Source organism: Delphinus delphis, chromosome 6 (assembly GCF_949987515.2).
Source record: "Delphinus delphis chromosome 6, mDelDel1.2, whole genome shotgun sequence".
In the NCBI taxonomy this organism is placed as follows: domain Eukaryota; kingdom Metazoa; phylum Chordata; class Mammalia; order Artiodactyla; family Delphinidae; genus Delphinus; species Delphinus delphis.
The window spans coordinates 67873288-67893663 of NC_082688.1; the positions used below are offsets into that span (position 1 = coordinate 67873288).

At 42.0% G+C, this 20376-nt stretch overlaps 1 protein-coding gene across 1 annotated transcript in view; it reads right to left on the reverse strand.

Annotated features, from left to right (window-relative positions):
• Positions 1–20156, reverse strand: part of SAXO1 (stabilizer of axonemal microtubules 1) — a 34948-nt gene extending 14792 nt beyond the window's left edge. The window contains exons 1-2 of the mRNA XM_060015349.2: positions 20044–20156; positions 15798–15977 (exon numbers count right to left, since the gene is read on the reverse strand). Of these exons, the coding sequence (XP_059871332.2) occupies positions 15798–15977; positions 20044–20156 (293 nt within the window). The remainder of the gene's footprint in view (positions 1–15797; positions 15978–20043) is intronic.
• Between the last annotated feature and the right edge of the window lie 220 nt (positions 20157–20376).

Here is a 20376-nt window from a genome sequence, read left to right on the forward strand (position 1 = left end):
AGAACACTCCCTTCTCTTCCTGTGGTACATTTCCTAGTCTCCGTGCCCATTCTGACTATGAACCAAGAAAACAATTGGTCAAAGATGTTAATAAGTTTCTTTTAGGTGCATAGCCATGAAAGTTATCTAGTATGGAAAGCCCCGAGTTAAACTCTGAGTTAAGTAAAGGTTAAAGAGAACTTGCTGGGAAGCCATAACAATTTGACTTCCCATCATTAGGCAAAATTAAAGAAAGGCATTTGAAAAGAGTCTGGCAAAAGGAAAGAAACTGTAACGTAACAGCTAACTAGGGTCATGAGCCTGGAAGAGGGAAAAGGATATTTTCATCATGATAGAGAGGATACGCAATACTTTACCTTTTTTTAAATCTATTTTTAATGTTTATCTATGCAAACTTCAGAATTTGTGAGTATGCCCAGAGAGTTCATCATATTAAATAGAATCCATTTTAAGAAGAGCTCCTGCCTGGAAATTAACCCATGCACTTATGATCAATTAATCTACAACAAAGGAGGCCAGGATATACAATAAAGAAAAGACAGTCTCTTCAATAACTGGTGCTGGGAAAACTGGACAGCTACATGTAAAAGAATGAAGTTAGAACATTCTCTAATACCATATACAAAAATAAACTCAAAATGGATTAAAGACCTAAATGTAAGACCAGAAACCATAAAACTCTTAGAAGAAAACACAGGCAGAATACTCTTTGATATAAATCGTAGCAATATTTTTTTTTGGATCTGTCTCATAAAGCAAAGGAAATAAAAACAAAACTAAACACATGGGACCTAATTAAACTTACAAGCTTTTACACAGCAAAGGAAACCACCAACAAAACAAAAAGATAACCTATGAAGTGGGAGAAAATATTTGCAAATGATATGAGCAGTAAGGGGGGTTAATATCCAACATATATAAACAGCTCATATAACATCAAAAAAACCCCAAAAAGCCTGATTAAAAAATGGGCAGGGGCTTCCCTGGTGGCGCAGTGGTTGAGAGTCCACCTGCCGATGCAGGGGACAGGGGCTCGTGGCCCGGTCCGGGAAGATCCCACATGCCGCGGAGCGGCTGGGCCCTTGAGCCATGGCCACTGAGCCTGCGCGTCCAGAGCCTGTGCTCCGCAACGGGAGAGGCCACAACAGTGAGAGGCCCGCATACCGTAAAAAAAAAAAAAAAAATGGGCAGAAGATCTGAATAGACATTTTTCCAAAGAAGACATGCAGATGGCCAACAGGCACACAAAGAGATGCTCAAAACCGCTAATGACCAGGGAAATGCAAATCAAAACCACAGTGAAATATCACGTCACATCTGTCAGAATGACTATCATCAAAAAGAACACAAGTAACAAATGTCAGAGAGGATGTGGAAAAAAGGGAACCCTTGTACACTGTTGGTGGGAATGTAAATTGGTGCAGCCACTGTAGAAAACAGTATGTAGGTTTCTCAAAAAACTAAAAATAGAGCTACCATATGACCTAGCAATTCCACTCCTGGGTATATATTTGAAAGAAATAAAGACACGAATTCGAAAAGATACATGCACATCAATGTTCATAGCAGCAGTATTTACAATTGCCAAGATATGGAAGCAACTTAAGTGTCTGAAGGATTTGGAGGCTATTATTCTAAGTGAAATAAGACAGAGAAAGACAAATACTGTATGATATCACTTACATGTGGAAGTGGAATCTAAAAATTACAACAAACTAGTGAATACGACAGAAAAGAAGCAGACTCACAGATATAGAGAACAAACCATCAGTTACCAGTGGGGAGAGGGAAAGAGAGAGGAGCAATATACCGGTAGGGGATTAAGAGGTATAAACTATCAATATTATGCATAAAAAGCTACAAGGATATATACTAGAAACTCACACAACATTGTAAAACAACTATAGTCCAATAAAAATTAATTAAAAAAATTTTTAAGCTACAAGTATATATTGTATAATACAGGGAATACAGCCAATATTTTATAATGACTATAAATGGAGTCATTATAAAATTGTGAATCACTATATTGTACACCTGTAACCTATACAATATTGTACATCAAGTATACTCCAATTTAAAAAAAAAAGAGTTCCTCCTCTTGGCCCAAAGCCAATCCCTTCACCCCTGCCCTAAATCTCCCCAACCTCTTTCTCAAGGACCCCTTCTGTGGAGCCCGTCAGTGGTTTCACCTTTTCCTCCTACTGGCTGCTTTCTGTCAGTTTTGGGGGGGGTGGGTTTGTTTGTTTTTTGGCCACGCCATGCAGCTTGTGGGATCTTAGTTCCCCGACCAGGGAATGAACCCAGGCCCTTGGTAGTGAAAGTGCAGGAATTCCCTCTATCAGTATTTAAACATGCTGCAGTCTTTCCCACTTTTAAAGGAAAACAATAAACAACAACAACCCTCACTGGAGTTCACTCTCCTCCAGTTCTCTCCCCTCCACTTCTCTCTGCTAGAAAGGGCTGTCTACAGATACAGGCTTGCCTTCCTCACCCCCTACTCATGCGCCATCTATCAAATCTCATTCTACTCACTCCATGCTTCAGCCAAGGCCTCCAAAGTACCACCTTATTTCCAAATCCAGTCACTGGTCCCCAGGTTTTTACCATTATGCACATCTTCATGGCGTCCATCCCCTCACTCATTTTTGTAATACTTTCCCTTGACTTCTGCAATACTCCTCCTTGTCATTTGTCCTCTCAATCTCTTCTATGGGGTTTTGCTCTTTGTCTTTCCATTAATTTCATTTCACTACTTCCACATGTAATTCTGAAACTCCCGGAGCACAGGAACCCTCTAAGGAAACCATTATGTCATTGCAGGCAGGTTGGGCAGGCCACTCCAGCACACTGAGAAAGACCCCTAGGCTGATTCACAGGGCTTGATTCGTGCCGCTTATCCTGGTAAGGACACACTGAGCCCTCCTAATCTTCTCTGTGATAGACGGATTCCAAGAATACGCCTCCAGTATGGACATCCCTCAGTATCCAGTATCCGTGGAGGACTGCTTCCAGGACCCCCCATAGATACCAAAATCTCTGGATACTCAAGTCCCTTACATAAAATGCTGTAGTATTTGCAGATACCCTGTGCACAACCTGTTGTATACTTTAAATCATCTCTAGATTACTTACAATACCCAGTGCGATGTAAATGTTATGTAAATGGCTGCTAGTGTATGGAAAGTTCAACTTGAGCCTTGGGGAACTTTTCGGAATTTTCAAAAATATTTTCAATGCACAGATGTGGAACCCACAGATATGGAGGGATGACTGTACCTGTCTATTCCTCTACTCTCTCATCTCCTCAAACCCCACTAAAGCTGAGGATAAAATCTGTCATTGCTTTATATAAACTCTGGACAAAATATGAAAATGACTACCTGTGAGCACTAAAGAGCAACAAAGATAGGCAAATTCTGGAGCCGAACCAACAGGTGGGAGAAGAGAATGGTACTGGGTGAGTCTCTGTGTTAAGCTTCCTTTTTTTTTTTTTTTTCAGTGCTTCCGGTCTGAAGGCAGGCTCCAGTCTGTGCCAGGCAAGGCAGCTAAAATGTGAATAGAAAACCTTCCATCCTTCTTGACTGAAGAACCAGAGGATGAAGTTTGAGACAACCACAGATGCTAGAAAGTGAGGAAGGAATCCTGAAAAGGAGAGACCAGAGACAGGAAGGCTCAAATTCTGTTTATAAACTGGGCTCAAATCTCTGGCTGACCTCACTTGCATGGGACAGACTTCAAACAATTGCGCGAAAGATAAAGAACTGAACTGAGATTAGAGTTGCACCCAAAACACCAAGTTTCCATTTTGAGTCCAATCAACTTACTATCTGCTTTAAAAAACACACTCTACAGAGGAATGTAAAAAAAAATCCAGACTCTACATGCACCCCAATGTTCACTGCAGCACTATTTACAATAGCCAGGACATGGAAGCAACCTAAGTGTCCATCAACAGAGGAATGGATGAAGAAGATGTGGTACATATATACAATGGAATATTACTCAGCCATAAAAATGAAATAATGCCATCTGCAGCAACATGGACTTAGGAAATTGTTATAGTGAAGAAAGTCAGACAGAGAAAGATAAATATCATATGATATTGTTTAAATGTGGAATCTAAAAAAAAGTGGTACAAATGAACTTATTTATAAAACAGAAATAGAGTCACAGACATAGAAAACAATCTATGGTTACCAAGGGGGAATGGGGGGAGGGATACATTGGGAGATTGGGGTTGACATATACACACTACCATATATAAAACAGATAACTAATAAGGACCTACTGTATAGCACAGGGAACTCTATTCAATACTCTGTAATGCCCTCTATAGTAAAAGAATCTAAAAAAGAGTGGATATATGTATACGTATAACTGATTCACTTTGCTGCACAGCAGAGACTAACACAACATTGTAAACCAACTATACTCGAATAAAAAAAATTTTTTTTAAATCCAGAGTCTCCACAACATATCAATAACAATGCACAGGGCAGGAGGGACTCTGAAGGGTTGGGCAAGAGGCCTCTGCATTTGGCACCCTATGAGCAAGTGAAACTAGATGATGCACAAAGGAAAAGAAAAAAAAGGTTCTGCTGTTTGCCTTCTGCCACAAGAGCAGCATGTCCCCAAAAGGAGCTTCTCTTTGACTCTGGTACCCCAGAATAAGAAGACCTGTGGAACAGAGTAGCCAACATGTAGCAACTGCCATGCAAGACTTAACAACAAAAACACAATCTGAGGGGACCTTCAAGATGGCGGAGGACTAACACGCGGAGATCACCTTCCTCCCCACAAGTACATCAAAAATACATCTACGTGTGAAACAACTCCTACAGAACACCTACTGAACGCTGGCAGAGGACCTCAGACCTCCCAAAAGGCAAAAAAGTCCCCACGTACCTGGGTAGGGCAAAAGAAAAAAGAATAAACAGACAAAAGAATAGGGACGGGACCTGCACCAGTGGGAGGGAGCTGTGAAGGAGGAAAGGTTTCCACACTCTAGGAAGGCCCTTCGCGGGCGGAGACTGCAGGTGGCGGAGGGGCGAAAGCTTCGGAGCCGCGGAGGAGAGCACAGCAGCAGGGGTGTGGAGGGCAAAGCGGAGAGATTCCCGCACAGAGGATCGGTGCTGACCGGCACTCCAGCCCGAGAGGCTTGTCTGCTGACCCGCCGGGGCGGGCAGGGGCTAGGAGCTGAGGCTTGGGCTTCGGTCGGAGCGCAGGGAGAGGACTGGGGTTGGCTGCATGAAGACATGTCTGAAGGGGGCTAGTGCACCACAGCTAGCCGGGAGGGAGTCTGGACCTGCCTGTTTGAAGTGCGCAAGGAGAGGGGATTCCTTCCCCGTGTGCCCACAGAAGGCAGAGCACTGCCTAAGTGAGCTCCGGAGATGGTCGTGAGCCACGGCTGTCAGCTCAGACCCCAGAGACGGGCATGAAATGCTAACGCTGCTGCTGCTGTGCAGCACGCCACTGCCAGGGTCCCGAGATCCAGGGACAACTTCCCCATGAGAACACACAGTGCGCCTCAGGTTGCTGCAATGTCACGCCAGCCTCTGCTGCCGCAGCCTCACCCTGCATTCTGTACCCCTCCCTCCCCCGAGCCTGAGACAGCAAGAGAGCCCTAATCAGCTGCTGCTTTAACTCCCTCCTGTCTGGGCGGGGAACAGATGCCTGAGGGCGACCGACAAGCAGAGGTGGGGCCAAAACCAAAGCTGAATCCCAGGAGCTGTGCAAACAAAGAAGAGAAAGGGAAATTTCTCCCAGCAGCCTCAGGAGCAGCAGATTAAAGCTCCACAATCAACTTGATGTACCCTGCATCTGTGGAATAACTTAATAGACAACGAATTGTCCCAAAATTGAGGCGGTGGACTTTGCGAGCAACTGTAGACTTCGGGTTTGCTGTCCGCGACTGATTTCTTTCTGATTTTTATATTTATCTTAGTTTAGTTTTTAGTGCTTGTTATCATTGGTGGATTTGTTTATTGGTTTGGTTGCTCTCTTCTTTCTATTTTTTTTACTTTTATTTTTTAAATATTTTTTTAATTTCTTTTTTTTTCTTTTTTCTCTTCTTTTTCTTCTGAGCCATGTGGCTGACAGGGTCTTTGTTTTCCGGCCGGGTGTCAGGCCTGAGCCTCCAACGTGGGAGAGCAGAGTCCAGGACATTGGACCACCAGAGCCCTCACGGCCCCACCTAATATCAATCGGCGAGAGCTCTTCCAGAGATCTCCATCTCAACACTAAGACCCAGCTCCACCCAGCGGTCAGCAAGCTCCAGTGCTGGACTCCCCATGCCAAACAACTAGCAAGACAGGAACACAACCCCACCCATTAGCACAGAGGCTGCCTAAAATCATACTAAGTTCACAGACACCCCAAAACACACCACCGGATGTGGTCCTGCCCACCAGAAAGACAAGATCCAGCCCCACTCACCAGAACACAGGTGCCAGTGCCCCCCACCAGGAAGCCTACACAATTCACTGAACCAACCTCACCCATGGGGGACAGTCACCAAAAACAACAGGAATTACGAACTGCAGCCTGAGAAAAGGAGACCCCAAACACAGTAAGTTAAACAAAATGAGAAGACAGAGAAATATGCAGCAGATGAAGGAGCAAGGTAAACACCTACCAGACCAAACAAATGAAGAGGAAATAGGCAGCGTATCTGAAAAAAAACCCAGAATAATGAGAGTAAAGATGTCCAAATCTTGGAAATGGAGAAACTACAAGAAATGTTTAACAAGGACCTAGAAGAACGAAAGAGCAAACAAACAATTATGCACAACACAATAAATGAAATTAAAAATTCTCTAGAAGGAATCAATAGCAGAATAACTGAGGCAGAAGAACAGATAAGTGACCTGGAAGATAAAACAGTGGAAATAACTGCCACAGAGCAGAATAAAGAGAAAAGAATTGAGGACAATCTCAGAGATCTCTGGGACAACATTAAATGCACTAACATTCAAATTATAGGGGTCCCAGAAGAAGAGGAGAAAAAGAAAGGGTCTGAGAAAACATTTGAAGAGATTATACTTGAAAACTTGCCTAACATGGGAAAGGAAATAGTCAATCAAGTCCAGTAAGCGCAGAGAATCCCATACAGGATAAATCCAAGGAGAAACGTGCCAAGACATATATTAAAAAACTATCAAAAATTAAATAGAAAGAAAAAATACCAAAAGCAGCAAGGGAAAAGCAACAAATAACATACAAGGGAATCCCCATAAGGTTAACAGCTGATCGTTCAGCAGACACTCTGCAAGCCAGAGGGAGAGGCAGGACATACTTAATGTGATGAAAGGGAAAAACCTACAACCAAGATTACGCTACCCAGCAAGGATCTCATTCAGATTTGACAGAGAAATTAAAACCTTTACAGACAAGCAAAAGTTAAGAGAATTCAGCATCACCAAACCAACTTTACAACAAATGCTAAAGGAACTTCTCTAGGCAAGAAAAACAGAGAAGGAAAAGAGCTATAAAAACAAACGCAAAACAATTAAGAAAATGGTAACAGGAACATACATATCGATAATTACCTTAAATGTAAATGGATTAAATGCTCCAACGAAAACACACAGGCTCACTGAATAGATACAAAAACAAGACCCATATATATGCTGTCTACAAGAGACCCACTTCAGACCAAGGAACACATACAGACTGAAAATGAGGGGCTGGAAAAAGATATTCCATGCAAACGGAAATCAAAAGAAAGATGGAGTAGCAGTTCTCATATCAGACAAAATAGACTTTAAAACGAAGACTATTACAAGAGACAAAGAAGGACACTACATAATGATCAAGGGATCAACCCAAGAAGAAGATATAACAATTGTAAATATTTATGCACTCAACATAGGAGCACCTCAATACATAGGCAAATGCTAACAGCCATAAAAGGAGAAATCGACAGTAACACAATCATAGTAGGGGACTTTAACAACCCACTTTCACCAATGGACAAATCATCCAAAATGAAAATAAATAAGGAAACACAAGCTTTAAATGACACATTAGACAAGATGGACTTCATTGATATTTATAGGACATTCCATCTAAAACCAACAGAATACACTTTCTTCTCAAGTGCTCATGGAACATTCTCCAGGATAGATCATATCTTGGGTCACAAATAAAACCTCAGTAAATTTAAGAATATTGAAATCATATCAAGTATCTTTTCTGACCACAACACTATGAGATTAGATATCAGTCACAGGAAAAAACTGTAAAAAATACAAACACATGGAGGCTAAACAATATGCTACTAAATAACCAAGAGATCACTGAAGAAATCAAAGAGGAAATCAAAACATACCTAGAAACAAATGACAATGAAAACACAACGACCCAAAACCTGTGGGATGCAGCAAAAGCAGTTCTAAGAGGGAAGTTTACAGCAATACAATCCTACCTCAAACAAGAAAATCTCAAATAAACATGAAAAATCTCAAATAAACAAACTAACCTTACACCTAAAGCAATTAGAGAAAGAAGCACACAAAAAAAACACCCAAAGTTAGCAGAAGGAAAGAAATCATAAAGATTAGATCAGAAACAGATGAAAAAGAAATGAAGGAAATGATAGCAAAGATCAATAAAACTAAAATCTGGTTCTTTGAGAAGATAAACAAAATTGATAAACCATTAGCCAGACTCATGAGGAAAAGAAGAGAGAAGACTCAAATCAATAGAATTAGAAATGAAAAAGGAGAAGTAACAACGGACACTGCACAAATACAAAGGATCATGAGAGATAACTACAAACAACTATATGCCAATAAAATGGACAACCTGGAAGAAATGGACAAATTCTTAGAAAAGCAAAACCTTCCAAGACTGAACCAGGAAGAAACAGAAAATATAAACAGAGCAATCACAAGCACTGAAATTGAGACAGTGATTAAAAATCTTCCAACAAACAAAAGCCCAGGACCAAATGACTTTACAGGGGAATTCTATCAAACATTTAGAGAAGAGCTAACACCCATCCTTCTCAAACTCTTCCAAAATAGAGCAGAGGGAGGAACACTCCCAAACTCATTCTACAAGGCCACCATCACCCTGATACCAAAACCAGACAAAGATGTCACAAAGAAAGAAAACTACAGGCCAATATCACTGATGAACATAGATGCAAAAATCCTCAACAAAATACTAGCAAACAGAATCCAACAGCACATTAAAAGGATCATACACCATGATCAAGAGGGGTTTATCCCAGGAATGCAAGGATTCTTCAATATACACAATCAATGTGATTCACCATATTAACAAATTGAAGGATAAAAACCATATGATCATCTCAATAGATGCAGAGAAAGCTTTTGACAAAATTCAACACCATTTATGATAAAAAAAACTCTCCAAGAAGTAAGAATAGAGGGAACCTACCTCAACAAAATAAAGGCCATATATGACAAACCGACAGCTAACATCGTTCTCAGTAGTGAAAAACTGAAATCATTTCCTCTGAGATCAGGAACAAGACAAGCTTGCCCACTCTCACCACTACTATTCAACATAGTTTTGGAAGTTTTAGCCACAGCAATCAGAGAATAAAAAGAAATAAAAGAAATCCAAATTGGAAAAGAAGAAGTAAAACTGTCACTGTTTGCAGATGACACGATACTATACCTAGAGAATCCTAAAGATGCTACCAGAAAACTACTAGAACTAATCAAGGAATCTGGTAAAGTAGCAGGATACAAAATTAATGCACAGAAATCTCTTCCATTCCTACACACTAATGACGAAAAATCTTAATGTGAAATTAAGGAAACACTCCCATTTACCACTGCAACAAAAAGAATAAAATACCTAGGAATAAACCTACCTAAGGAGATGAAAGACCTGTATGCAGAAAACTATAAGACCCTGATGAAAGAAATTAAAGACAATACAAACAGATGGAGAGATATACCATGTTCTTGGATTGGAAGGATCAACATTGTGAAATTGACTCTACTACTCAAAGTAATTGTCAGATTCAATGTAATCCCTATCAAACTACAAATGGCATTTTTCACAGAACTAGAACAAAAAATTTCACAATTTTTATGGAAACACAAAAGACCCTGAATAGCCAAAGCAATCTTGAGAAAGAGAAACGGAGCTGGAGGAATCAGGCTCCCTGGCTTCAGACTATACTACAAAGTTACAGTCATCGGAACAGTATGGTACTGGCACAAAAAACAGAAATATAGACCAATGGAACAGGATAGAAAGCCCAGAGATAAACCCATGCACATATGGTCACCTTATCTTTGATAAAGGAGGCAGGAATATACAATGGAGAAAAGACAGTCTCTTCAATAAGTGGTGCTGGGAAAACTGGACAGCTACATGTAAAAGAATGAAATTAGAACAATTCCTAACACCATACACAAAAATAAACTCAAAATGGAATAAAGACCTAAATGTAAGGCCAGACACTATCAAACTCTTAGAGGAAAACATAGGCAGAACACTCTGTGACATAAATCACAGCAAGATCCTTTTTGACCCATCTCCTACAGAAATGGAAATAGAAGCAAAAATAAACAAATGGGATCTAATGAAACTTAAAAGCTTTTGCACAGCAAAGGAAACCATAAACAAGATGAAAAGACAACCCTCAGAATGGGAGAAATGTTTGCAAATGAAGCAACTGACAAAGGATTAATCTCCAAAATACACAAGCAGCTCATGCAGCTCAATAACAAAAAAACAAACAACCCATTCCAAAAATGGGAGAAGACCTAAATAGACATTTCTCCGAAGAAGACACAGAGATTGCCAACAAACACATGAAAGGATGCTCAACATCACTAATCATTAGAGAAATGCAAACCAAAAGCACAATGATGTATCACCTCACACCGGTCAGAATGGCCATCATCAAGAACTCTACAAACAACAAATGCTGGAGAGGGTGTGGAGAAAAGGGAACCCTCTTGCACTGTTGGTGGAAATATAAATTGATACAGTCAGTATGGAGAACTGTATGGAGGTTCCTTAAAAAACTACCATATGACCCAGCAATCCCACTACTGGGCATACATCCAGAAAAAATCATAATTCAGAAAGAGACACATACCACAATGTTTATCGCAGCACTATTTACAGTAGCCAGGACATGGAAGCAACCTAAGTGTCCATTAATAGATGAATGGATAAAGAAGAGGTGACACAAATATACAATGGAATATTAGTCAGACATAAAAAGAAATGAAACTGAGTTATTTGTAGCGAGGTGGATGGACCTAGAGTCAGTCATACAGAGTGAAGTAAGTCAGAAAGAGAAAAACAAACACCATATGCTAACATACATATCTATGTAACATACATACATATCTAAAAAACATACATACATATCTAAAAAAAAAACATGGTTCTAATGAACCGAGGGGCAGGAAAGGAATAAAGACGCAGATGTAGAGAATGGACTTAAGGGCATGGGGAGGGGGAAGGGTAAGCTGGGACAAAGTGAAAGAGTGGCATGGACATATATGTACTACTAAATGTCGAATAGATAGCTAGTGTGAAGCAGCCGCATAGCACAGGGATATCAGCTCGGTGCTTTGTGACCACCTAGAGGGGTGGGATAATGAGGGAGGGTGGGAGGCGCAAGAGGGAGGGGATATGGGGATATATGTATACATACAGCTGATTCACTCTGTTATACAGGAGCAACTAACACAACATTGTAAAGCAATTATACTCCAATAAAGATGTTAAAAAAATAAAAAAACACAATCCAAAAACAAGAGCAATGTACAGGATCAATCCAAATTTCTTGACATACACAGAGAAAATGTGACGCATTCTCAAGGGAAAAAAAAGATAATCATGAAGACCAGCCCCAAGCTGACCCAGATGTTGTAAGTAGCAGGCAAGGATTAGACAGCTGCTATTTTCACTATGCTTTGTTGCAAAATGGAAAATAAGGTCACAATGAATTAAAAGGCAGGGAATCACAGAAGAGAAAGAGAAATTGTATATGAAAAGAACCACACGTAAATTCTAAAACTGAAAAACACAACATCTAAAATAAAACACTCACTGGATGGGCTTAATAGCAGAATGGAAATAGAGGAAGAAAGAAAGGCTTGGTGAACTTGAAAATGGTTGAATAGAAGCTCTCCAATATGAAGGATAGAGAGAGAAAAAGATTGGGGGAAAGAAATGAACAGAGCCTTGGGTACAGAAAAAATACTTAAAGAAAGAACGGCCAAAATGTCCCCCAAATTAATCAAAGATGCACATCAAAGGCTCTTAAACTACCCAAGCAAGTCTAGCGCCGAGACCTTTTACTGCATGTCTTAATTCTCAGGTCCAATCTATAGAGGTGAGGAAGTATACCTGCACTGGGATAGCTGTGAGTAGAGAAATATGTATTTGAACAGGAAATGTGTAATATTCAATAGGTAGGAAAAGACTCAAGCCTACTACCATCTTGCTTCTTTCCTGGCTTTTCTAAAAGCCCTTTCACTTTTAGCTCTTCCCCCTTACACTCCGATTTACCAAGGAGTCTTGTCAATACATGAAGGAATCTGTGCCACCAACTTCCTGCCCTCTTCCCTGCAGCCAAACCCATCAGGGGTGAACCCGATTCCATCCTCCCCCTCTGCACCTCCATTTCACCCTACCCTCGGCCCCTCTCCCTTTAAGAATAAAGGTCTAACACCATCTTGAAGACTCACCTCTTTTTTCTGAGGCTGTCACTTTGCCCATCTTTAGGGATCTCACTTAGCTAACAAAATAATGTCCCCAAATGGGGCCCAACTGTTTTACATGGTGACGTGCCTAAGGGGAAATGAGGTTTGAAGTACAAACCTCTTATTCATAAACTGATCTCAGGTCTACCCGAACTAAAGGCAGATCCTCTGTGAGAGAATTACTCAGGGCGGCAAGAAACAGTTCAATGTTAAGAAGGGCTGAAAAGCACAAGCATTCACCTCATGGTACCTGCTGTAAATGCCCAAGATTTACAGTCAGTAAGAGCTGTGTGCAGCTGTAATCATGCCTCATGCTGGGATGATAACCTTTCCAGAAACCAGGTGTTTTTTGTGTCTGAGCTTAATCGCCAAACCTAGCCAAGCCACGGGCCACATGACTTTTTCATGCAGCAGGTGGCAGCCCCAATCTCAGAAACTAAGCCAGGTCAGCCTTTAGAGAGGTAAGTGGGTCGGACATTCTAATAATCAGAGTTCTAAGGGCAGAAGGATGACGATCCACACAGACACAGAGGTGTGCAGACACAGGGCTGGCCCATCCTTTCCCCAGCATCCTCTGGCAGAGAACCTAGATGACAACAACTCTACATTGCCCAATGGGGAACACTTTTACTGTATGTATTCAGATACGGGCCAGAGTCTCTGCTGAGTTTATAAAGTTCAGAAAAGATGGTTAGTACAATCTCGATTTTTGTTAATTTATGTCAATAAAAGCCCACCAAAGCTCAAAAAAAAAAAAGAAGGCATCCTGACAGGGGCATAGGTTTTTTTTTTTTCAGTCTATGAAAATGTGCCCAGCAGGGTAGGCACAGGGCTGAGAAATGATGAGATTGAGGGACGGGGGAGAGAAGAGATGCCTTCTGCTCATCCGTCCCTTAGTCCTCTTTCTGGGGAAGGAAATAAAGGAGAGGAGAGAAGCACTTCTGTTCTTTTTTCTTCCCATGGGTAACCATGATCCTGCCACTTTTCTTTTTAAGGCTCTTACAATCATTAATAAGTTGTTTTGGAAATTCTTTCAGTATCTTCATTCTTCCACTTCGGCCGTATCTTAACATGAATGATTTTGTTATTCTGGCCTTGGCAGGGACAGAGAGACTTTCTGGGTGAAATGTTTATTGTTGTAAGTGACACAAGGCAAGGATAATTTAGGACAGGTCAAAGGGCAAGTTTTTGTTTTGCAAAGCACCATCGGGAAGAGGGAGGGCATGTGGGGCTCCACTGGAGGCCTCAGAGCTAGGGGATGGGACAGGACGCCTGCTCCAGAGAAAGGATTTGTTCTCATTCTCCTGAGCTTGTGGGCAACAAAAAGAAAGCACTCCTCAACATCCAACACTCCAAGTATCCAAATATTTCCAGGACAATATCTGAAACTGGCCTGTACTCTGTATTCCACAAGGCACTCTTGACTTCCTGCAAATTGGGTACAAAGAGAAGTGAAGACCAGCATCTAGAAACTGAACGTGATGTTTGTAATCCAGTCCTCAACACTGCTCTTATCCTTTCCTACCAATTACATGTCTCTTATACATAAGCCTAGTTCCTTTCATGAGCACTGACTGTGGTTTCTTAAAACGAAAAGCAATGCTCCAGAATGATCCACTTCTCTTGTTGTGGTCTTTAGACTCATAGAAACAAAGAACGCCGTTTTCCTGGGAAAATGAAGCCCAAACTTTAAGGTTTATATTGTTTAGTAAGTCACAGGTTGAAAAACAGGTTGCATAGATTACATTTTTTTTCATGAATCAGGACCCAGAAACCTTGTGCTGACCTCAAATCATTTAATATAACTACTCAGCATAAAGGTGACCTGATTCAAGTCAAGAGTCAGATAAGACCCTCGAGTCCCTCTCATTCTCAAGCGGCCCCTGTCCAGGGGTTCCCACAAAGCCGAGAAATCCCTGGGCTTCATTCCCCACATTGTGGGTCTTTTCTGATAACCCAGACATGGACTTCTTCCTTTGGATCTAGAAGACAGCAGCTTTTAGGAGGAATACTTCATGCCTCCAACCCACATTCTAAACAGAGGACATTTCCAGGCCCGTCCTGGGGGAAACTGAATGAACTGGTGTTCTGCTCAGCCAGGGTCACCTGGGACCTTTACAGAAAAGCACAAAATTGCGAGGCAAAGGGGGAAGCAACAGGAAGAAATTTTACCAGGTCTTGCAAACCTGTAACGTGCGGGCATCATGGTAGAACAATTTCACCTCCACCACACAGCAATCCTGCCCTGTAGGGATGAGGAACTTGGGAGGCAGAGAAGGCGCCCAGCTCTCAGGTCTCATGTGGGGACTGAGTTCTACAACCTGGAACACTGCCCAACTGACTCAAAGACGTTTCTACTCCTCTGGGTCACCAGTCACAGGTCATCACCTGGAGATCACTAACTGAGCTGTCAACAGCAGATTCTGTTAGAGCCCTGCAGTATGTGGAACAACCCTGAGACTGATCATGTGTGCCCACCCCCTCAGTACAGATACCTCTGCAGGCCTGACACGCTGAGCCACGGGGTTCAGTCTCCTCACAGAGCTGGAGCTCAAGAGCCAGAGTTGCTAAGTCAAGGGTAATGTAAAAGGAAATATTCTTTGTTCATATTCCTGAAGAATGTTCAAGGGGACCCCAACTCAAACTCTATAGCATAATTTCAAAAAAGCTCAAGTTCTCTTTCACCACGACCGACATCACTACCACCACCCAAGCTGACCTAGAGCTTCTGTGCAGAAGCCCAAAGCTCCTTTTTCTGCAGTAGCCACCCTCTTTCTAGTTATTATTTTCCTTTCATAGTTAACTTAACCTCCCACCCTTTTGATGTAGATCAATTTACAATTCCCACCCCACGGCTCCCCCTTCCCCCGCCCCAAGTAAGAATCCTTTCCCTTTAAGAGGGGACTAGGGAAAACTAAACAGGCTAATAAATGCAGGATTTTCTTTCAGAGATACAGTAAATTAACATTCAAGCAGTAATAGCATGTATTGATAGTGCACGTCAATGCAATTTGAACGTTAGGTTAATGCTGTACGTTACTCCAGTAGTGGTGTGCGTTTATACGTTCACACTATTGCCCTCACCTAAATGTGGTCAGGCCTTCCATTGGCGCGGACGCTTTCTGGTACTCCAGCTTGGGCTTGAAGGACTCTCTGGGCAGGTAAGAGCGATAGAGAGGGTAGTTCTTGGTATATTCGGAGAAAAGACATGGTTTCTCTGTTTTATCATATATCTTGGTAGGGAGGTGTGGACAGTGATGCCGCCTAATTTAAAAAAAAGAAAAAAGAAAACAGGAATGTTAGGTTAGTTACCTTCTTGGGAAGAAGACATTCAGTTTGCTACCTCCTCAAAATCTGACCCAGAGTATAAAATCATGACTGCCGGCATTGAAAACAGCACTTTAACCCTTCCTTTTCTCTACTGAACTATGTGAGGCGGCCAGAATTTCTTAAATGATCTGTAACTGCAATTGGTTAATGGTCAAAATTCCTTGAACCATAAAATTATGCACAAGCACGGCTGATGACCAGCCATCACACGTGCCATGCTGCTTGTTTAAATACTGAAATACTTCCATACCATAATAGGTGAACGGTTGTGGCCCCCAAGGCATCTGAGTGCCAACCTAGTCCCTCCCCTGAGACCCTCCCTCCCAATCACCCAGCAATTAAGGGCTTAACACCTGCCCTAATGGGGGCTCCAAGGCTGTGCTCTAGGGCCAGGCTACTGTCTTTCCTCATTAGTTCCTGGGTCAATTCAGAATATCACCCTCAAAAAAAAAAAGAATATCACCCTCGCACACAAGTGGCATCATACACAGCAGAACCACCTCAGTTCTGAGTCTACTAAACACCACTGACTATGTGCAACCATTTTTACATTGAAAGCCTGGCTCCTTTATTCTTTCAGGTCTCACTTCATTTAGGCTTCCGCTGACCATCTTTACCTAAAATACACCCCTCCACGCCCTCACCTCTCAAACAGAGTTCCTCTCATCACGTGGATGCCTTTCCCATCACTTACTCTTATCTGTAATTGGCACATCTGTTGCTGAGTTTATTATCTGTCTCATCTGTCAAGCTCAGAACCTTTTTCTATCTTGTTCACGGCTACATCCCTAGTACCTCTCATATCCTGCCTGGCACAGAGTAGGCATTCAATAAACATTTATTAAACGAATACTGAACATATGAATGAATGATTTAATAAACTTTATGCCTCATTATGCAGGGAGATGATAGATAATAATTTGAAGTTATAATTTATAGTGAGGTTTTCCATTTTACATGCATGGTAATAAATGACCTTATTATTCTACTTGCAGGTGAATAAAGGGCAGCTATTTGAGCTGTCCAAAACAAAGCAGTGTATCAATTATTTAAATGCCCACATACAATCCTTGCAAACCAGCTAGGGTACCTCTAATCATCAGACACCAGCACATCCACCAAACTCCATGTTAGCGATCTCCAACTTAGTTACATCCAGAAATGGCACAGAATTTTAAAAAACTTTTTACACTAAACTGATTCTGATTACAGAAACTAAGATACACAGTGTTCTGGGGCAGCACATCAGAGAAAAGAGAAACAGACATACAGAGAACTCATCACTGCTCCAATCAAAAGCTGGTTTCTAGGCAACAGTTAGCGTGCTGCTCCCATTGTTAGTAAGTTCAACCCTCTACATGAATATTGCTGCCACCACGGTTATTACTGTGTGCCTCTCTTCAACCTCCAACCACCGCCCTGTCACCTGCCCCCACCAGGGAAAATGGTCAACACCTGCATGGTTCGTACAGGTAGAGCTGCATATGAACACGTTTATCCCTATTTTCATTTCACGTGTAGATTTGTGTATCAGATTAGGATTCCTACAAACCTCAAATTAAAAGCCAAGAAGTGCTGGTTACTCAAAAATACCTCTGCAGATATATTTTATTCACCCAGACTCTGAGAGAGAAATCAAGACTTTATTAAGGGTAACTCAGATTCAGGCACTTGCAATAAAGTGGACTCCACAGGCCTAACAGTATTTTCCCTCTCTAGTGCCCTTTTTTTTTTTTTTTTTTTTTTGCGGTACACGGGCCTCTCACTGTTGTGGCCTCTCCCGTTGCGGAGAACAGGCTCCGGACGCACAGGCTCAGCGGCCATGGCTCACGGGCCCAGCCGCTCCACGGCATGTGGGATCTTCCCGGACCGGGGCACGAACCCGTGTCCCCTGCATCGGCAGGCGGACTCTCAACCACTGCGCCACCAGGGAAGCCCTCTAGTGCCCTTTTATAAACCAGTAAAACTTTGCTTTTATATAACCCCCTTTCTATATTGTTACTTTTAAGAAATGTAACATATTGTAAAAGGCTCATTCCAAAAGAAAAATAAATTAAATGGCAAGAAACTACATTGCAACTGGTATTATAAGAGGGGATTTCAGTATAGCAACACGGTTGCATCCAGACGTTGATGTTCCATTAAATGGAATTACATATAATATATATTTATAGGGCAGATTTTATTCATTTGACGTGTTGGTAGTTAACTAAGACCTTGTCTCACTTTGGAACATCAAAATCTCTCAACTGAAAGTCAACTTTTCATCACCTAGTGTGCTCATGGTGCCACCCTCTTTCCTCACCTGTGCCCACCCCAGCTTGAATGTCCCTCTCAAGACAGAAAGCACCATGTATTCACCTTGTTGGTGAAGTTTAAAGGTGGAACCCCTTTATCCAGGAGCTCCTCAAGGATAAAGACCAAGTCTTCTACTTCTGTGTTCTGGAAACTAGCCCAATACCTGATATATTTTATTTAACAGCAGATGGACAGTGTATAAGAGGATGAACTGCTGAAAGAAAAGATATTTATAAAGACATGACTGATTTGTTCTAACATTAGTAGAGCCAAAAGGGAAAATACAGATCAGATTCTCAGTTTTTATGGACCTAGACAGTGTCTAAATAAAGTTTATGGGATCACCGTGCATGGGGTATTCAAAAGCAGTCTTAACAGTCATGAACCAAGGAAAGGAGAGACCTCTTCTCCCAGCTCTCTGATGCTTCTACCATTTTAAAGGAGCTGGTGGGCCACCTTGTTCAGGAGCACACTGAAACAAGCCAAGATGGGCCAACAGACAGAGAAGAGAAGGAGAGTAAGAAGGTTTCCTTAATCTATCAGAACTCTGAAGTCTTTCCACTCCAAGAACTACTAAAGGACCACAAGTAAGAGGAAATAATCCAGACTTTTTCTGACATTTGGTAAAGGGAGCAGTAGAGACCTTTCAATGGAACCCAGAAAAAGTTAATAGCTGACACCAAGCTAGAATCATAGAATTTTTTTAATTGAAAGGGGCCATGGAAAATATCTGATCTAACGTCCGCACTACACAGATGAAGTCTCTGAAGCTCAGAGAACCATGTATGTAACCTAGCCATAAAGAGAAACTAGGTCTCCATCACATCTGAATGAGCAAGTACGTTTCCTGAGGTGCACCCAGCTCAAAGCCATCTAGGACTCAGATGACCCCAGAATGGATGACAGAACTTTAAGTATAGAACAAGTCCCTCCAGAATAGCACCATCCAATAGAAACAGAAGGCGAGCCATTAATGAGAACCACATGTGTCATTTTGTTGTTTTTTGTTTTTTGGGGTTCTTTTTTGTGGTACGCGGGCCTCTCACTGCTGCGGCCTCTCCCGTTGCGGAGCACAGGCTCCGGACGCGCAGGCTCAGCGGCCATGGCTCACGTGTCCAGCACCTCTGCGGCATGTGGGATCTTCCCGGACCGGGGCACGAACCCGTGTCCCCTGCATCGGCAGGCGGTCTTTCAACCACTACGCCACCAGGGAAGCCCCACACATGTCATTTTAAATTTTCTAGTAGCCACATTAAAAAGGTCAAAAGCAGGTGAACTTAATTTTAATATTTTACTTTTAATCCAATCTATCCAAAATACCATTTCAACATGTAATCAATACCCAAAATTGAGATATTTTCCTTTCTTACTATGTCTTCAAAATCCAGTGTGTGTCTCACATTGACAGCACACGTCAGGAGGACCACGTTTCAAGCCATATGTGGCGGTGGATTCCCCACTGGGAAGTGCAGGTACAGACAGAAGAACTGCAAGCACCCTGGTGCTGGAAGCTCCCCTACAGATGGAGGAAAGACAAAGATGCTTAGAAGTATTTTTGTTGACAAATAGGGTATCTGCCTCTTGGACTCTCTGACCTGCCTTCATGTAACACAATCAAAGGCATTAAAAGACATGAAAAATTAGTTGGAGGATTTTTTCATTATCTCCTCACTCCACAGAGCTCAGCTTCAGTGTTATGCACCTGGAATGCACCCTGTAGCTGCTCTCTTTCCTGCCACCTCCACTTTTCCAACATGTTTCCCTTCCTTCGAGGCCCATCTTGAATGCTACTTCCACCACCACCGTCACCGCCATCACCACCACCACAGGAAGCTACTGATGATCCCACTGTACCCTGTTACTGGCCGTGACTCTCTCTCCTCTGATTGTGCATGGTGTAGTGTCCCTACCTCTTTCAGGACCCTTTACTGCTCTGCTCTGCCTTGCATGGTCCTCTACTTATCAATTTTCAGGTTAAGAATTTTCATGGTTGCAAACAAAACCATTCATGGGGGGAAAGCATGGTAATTCTTCC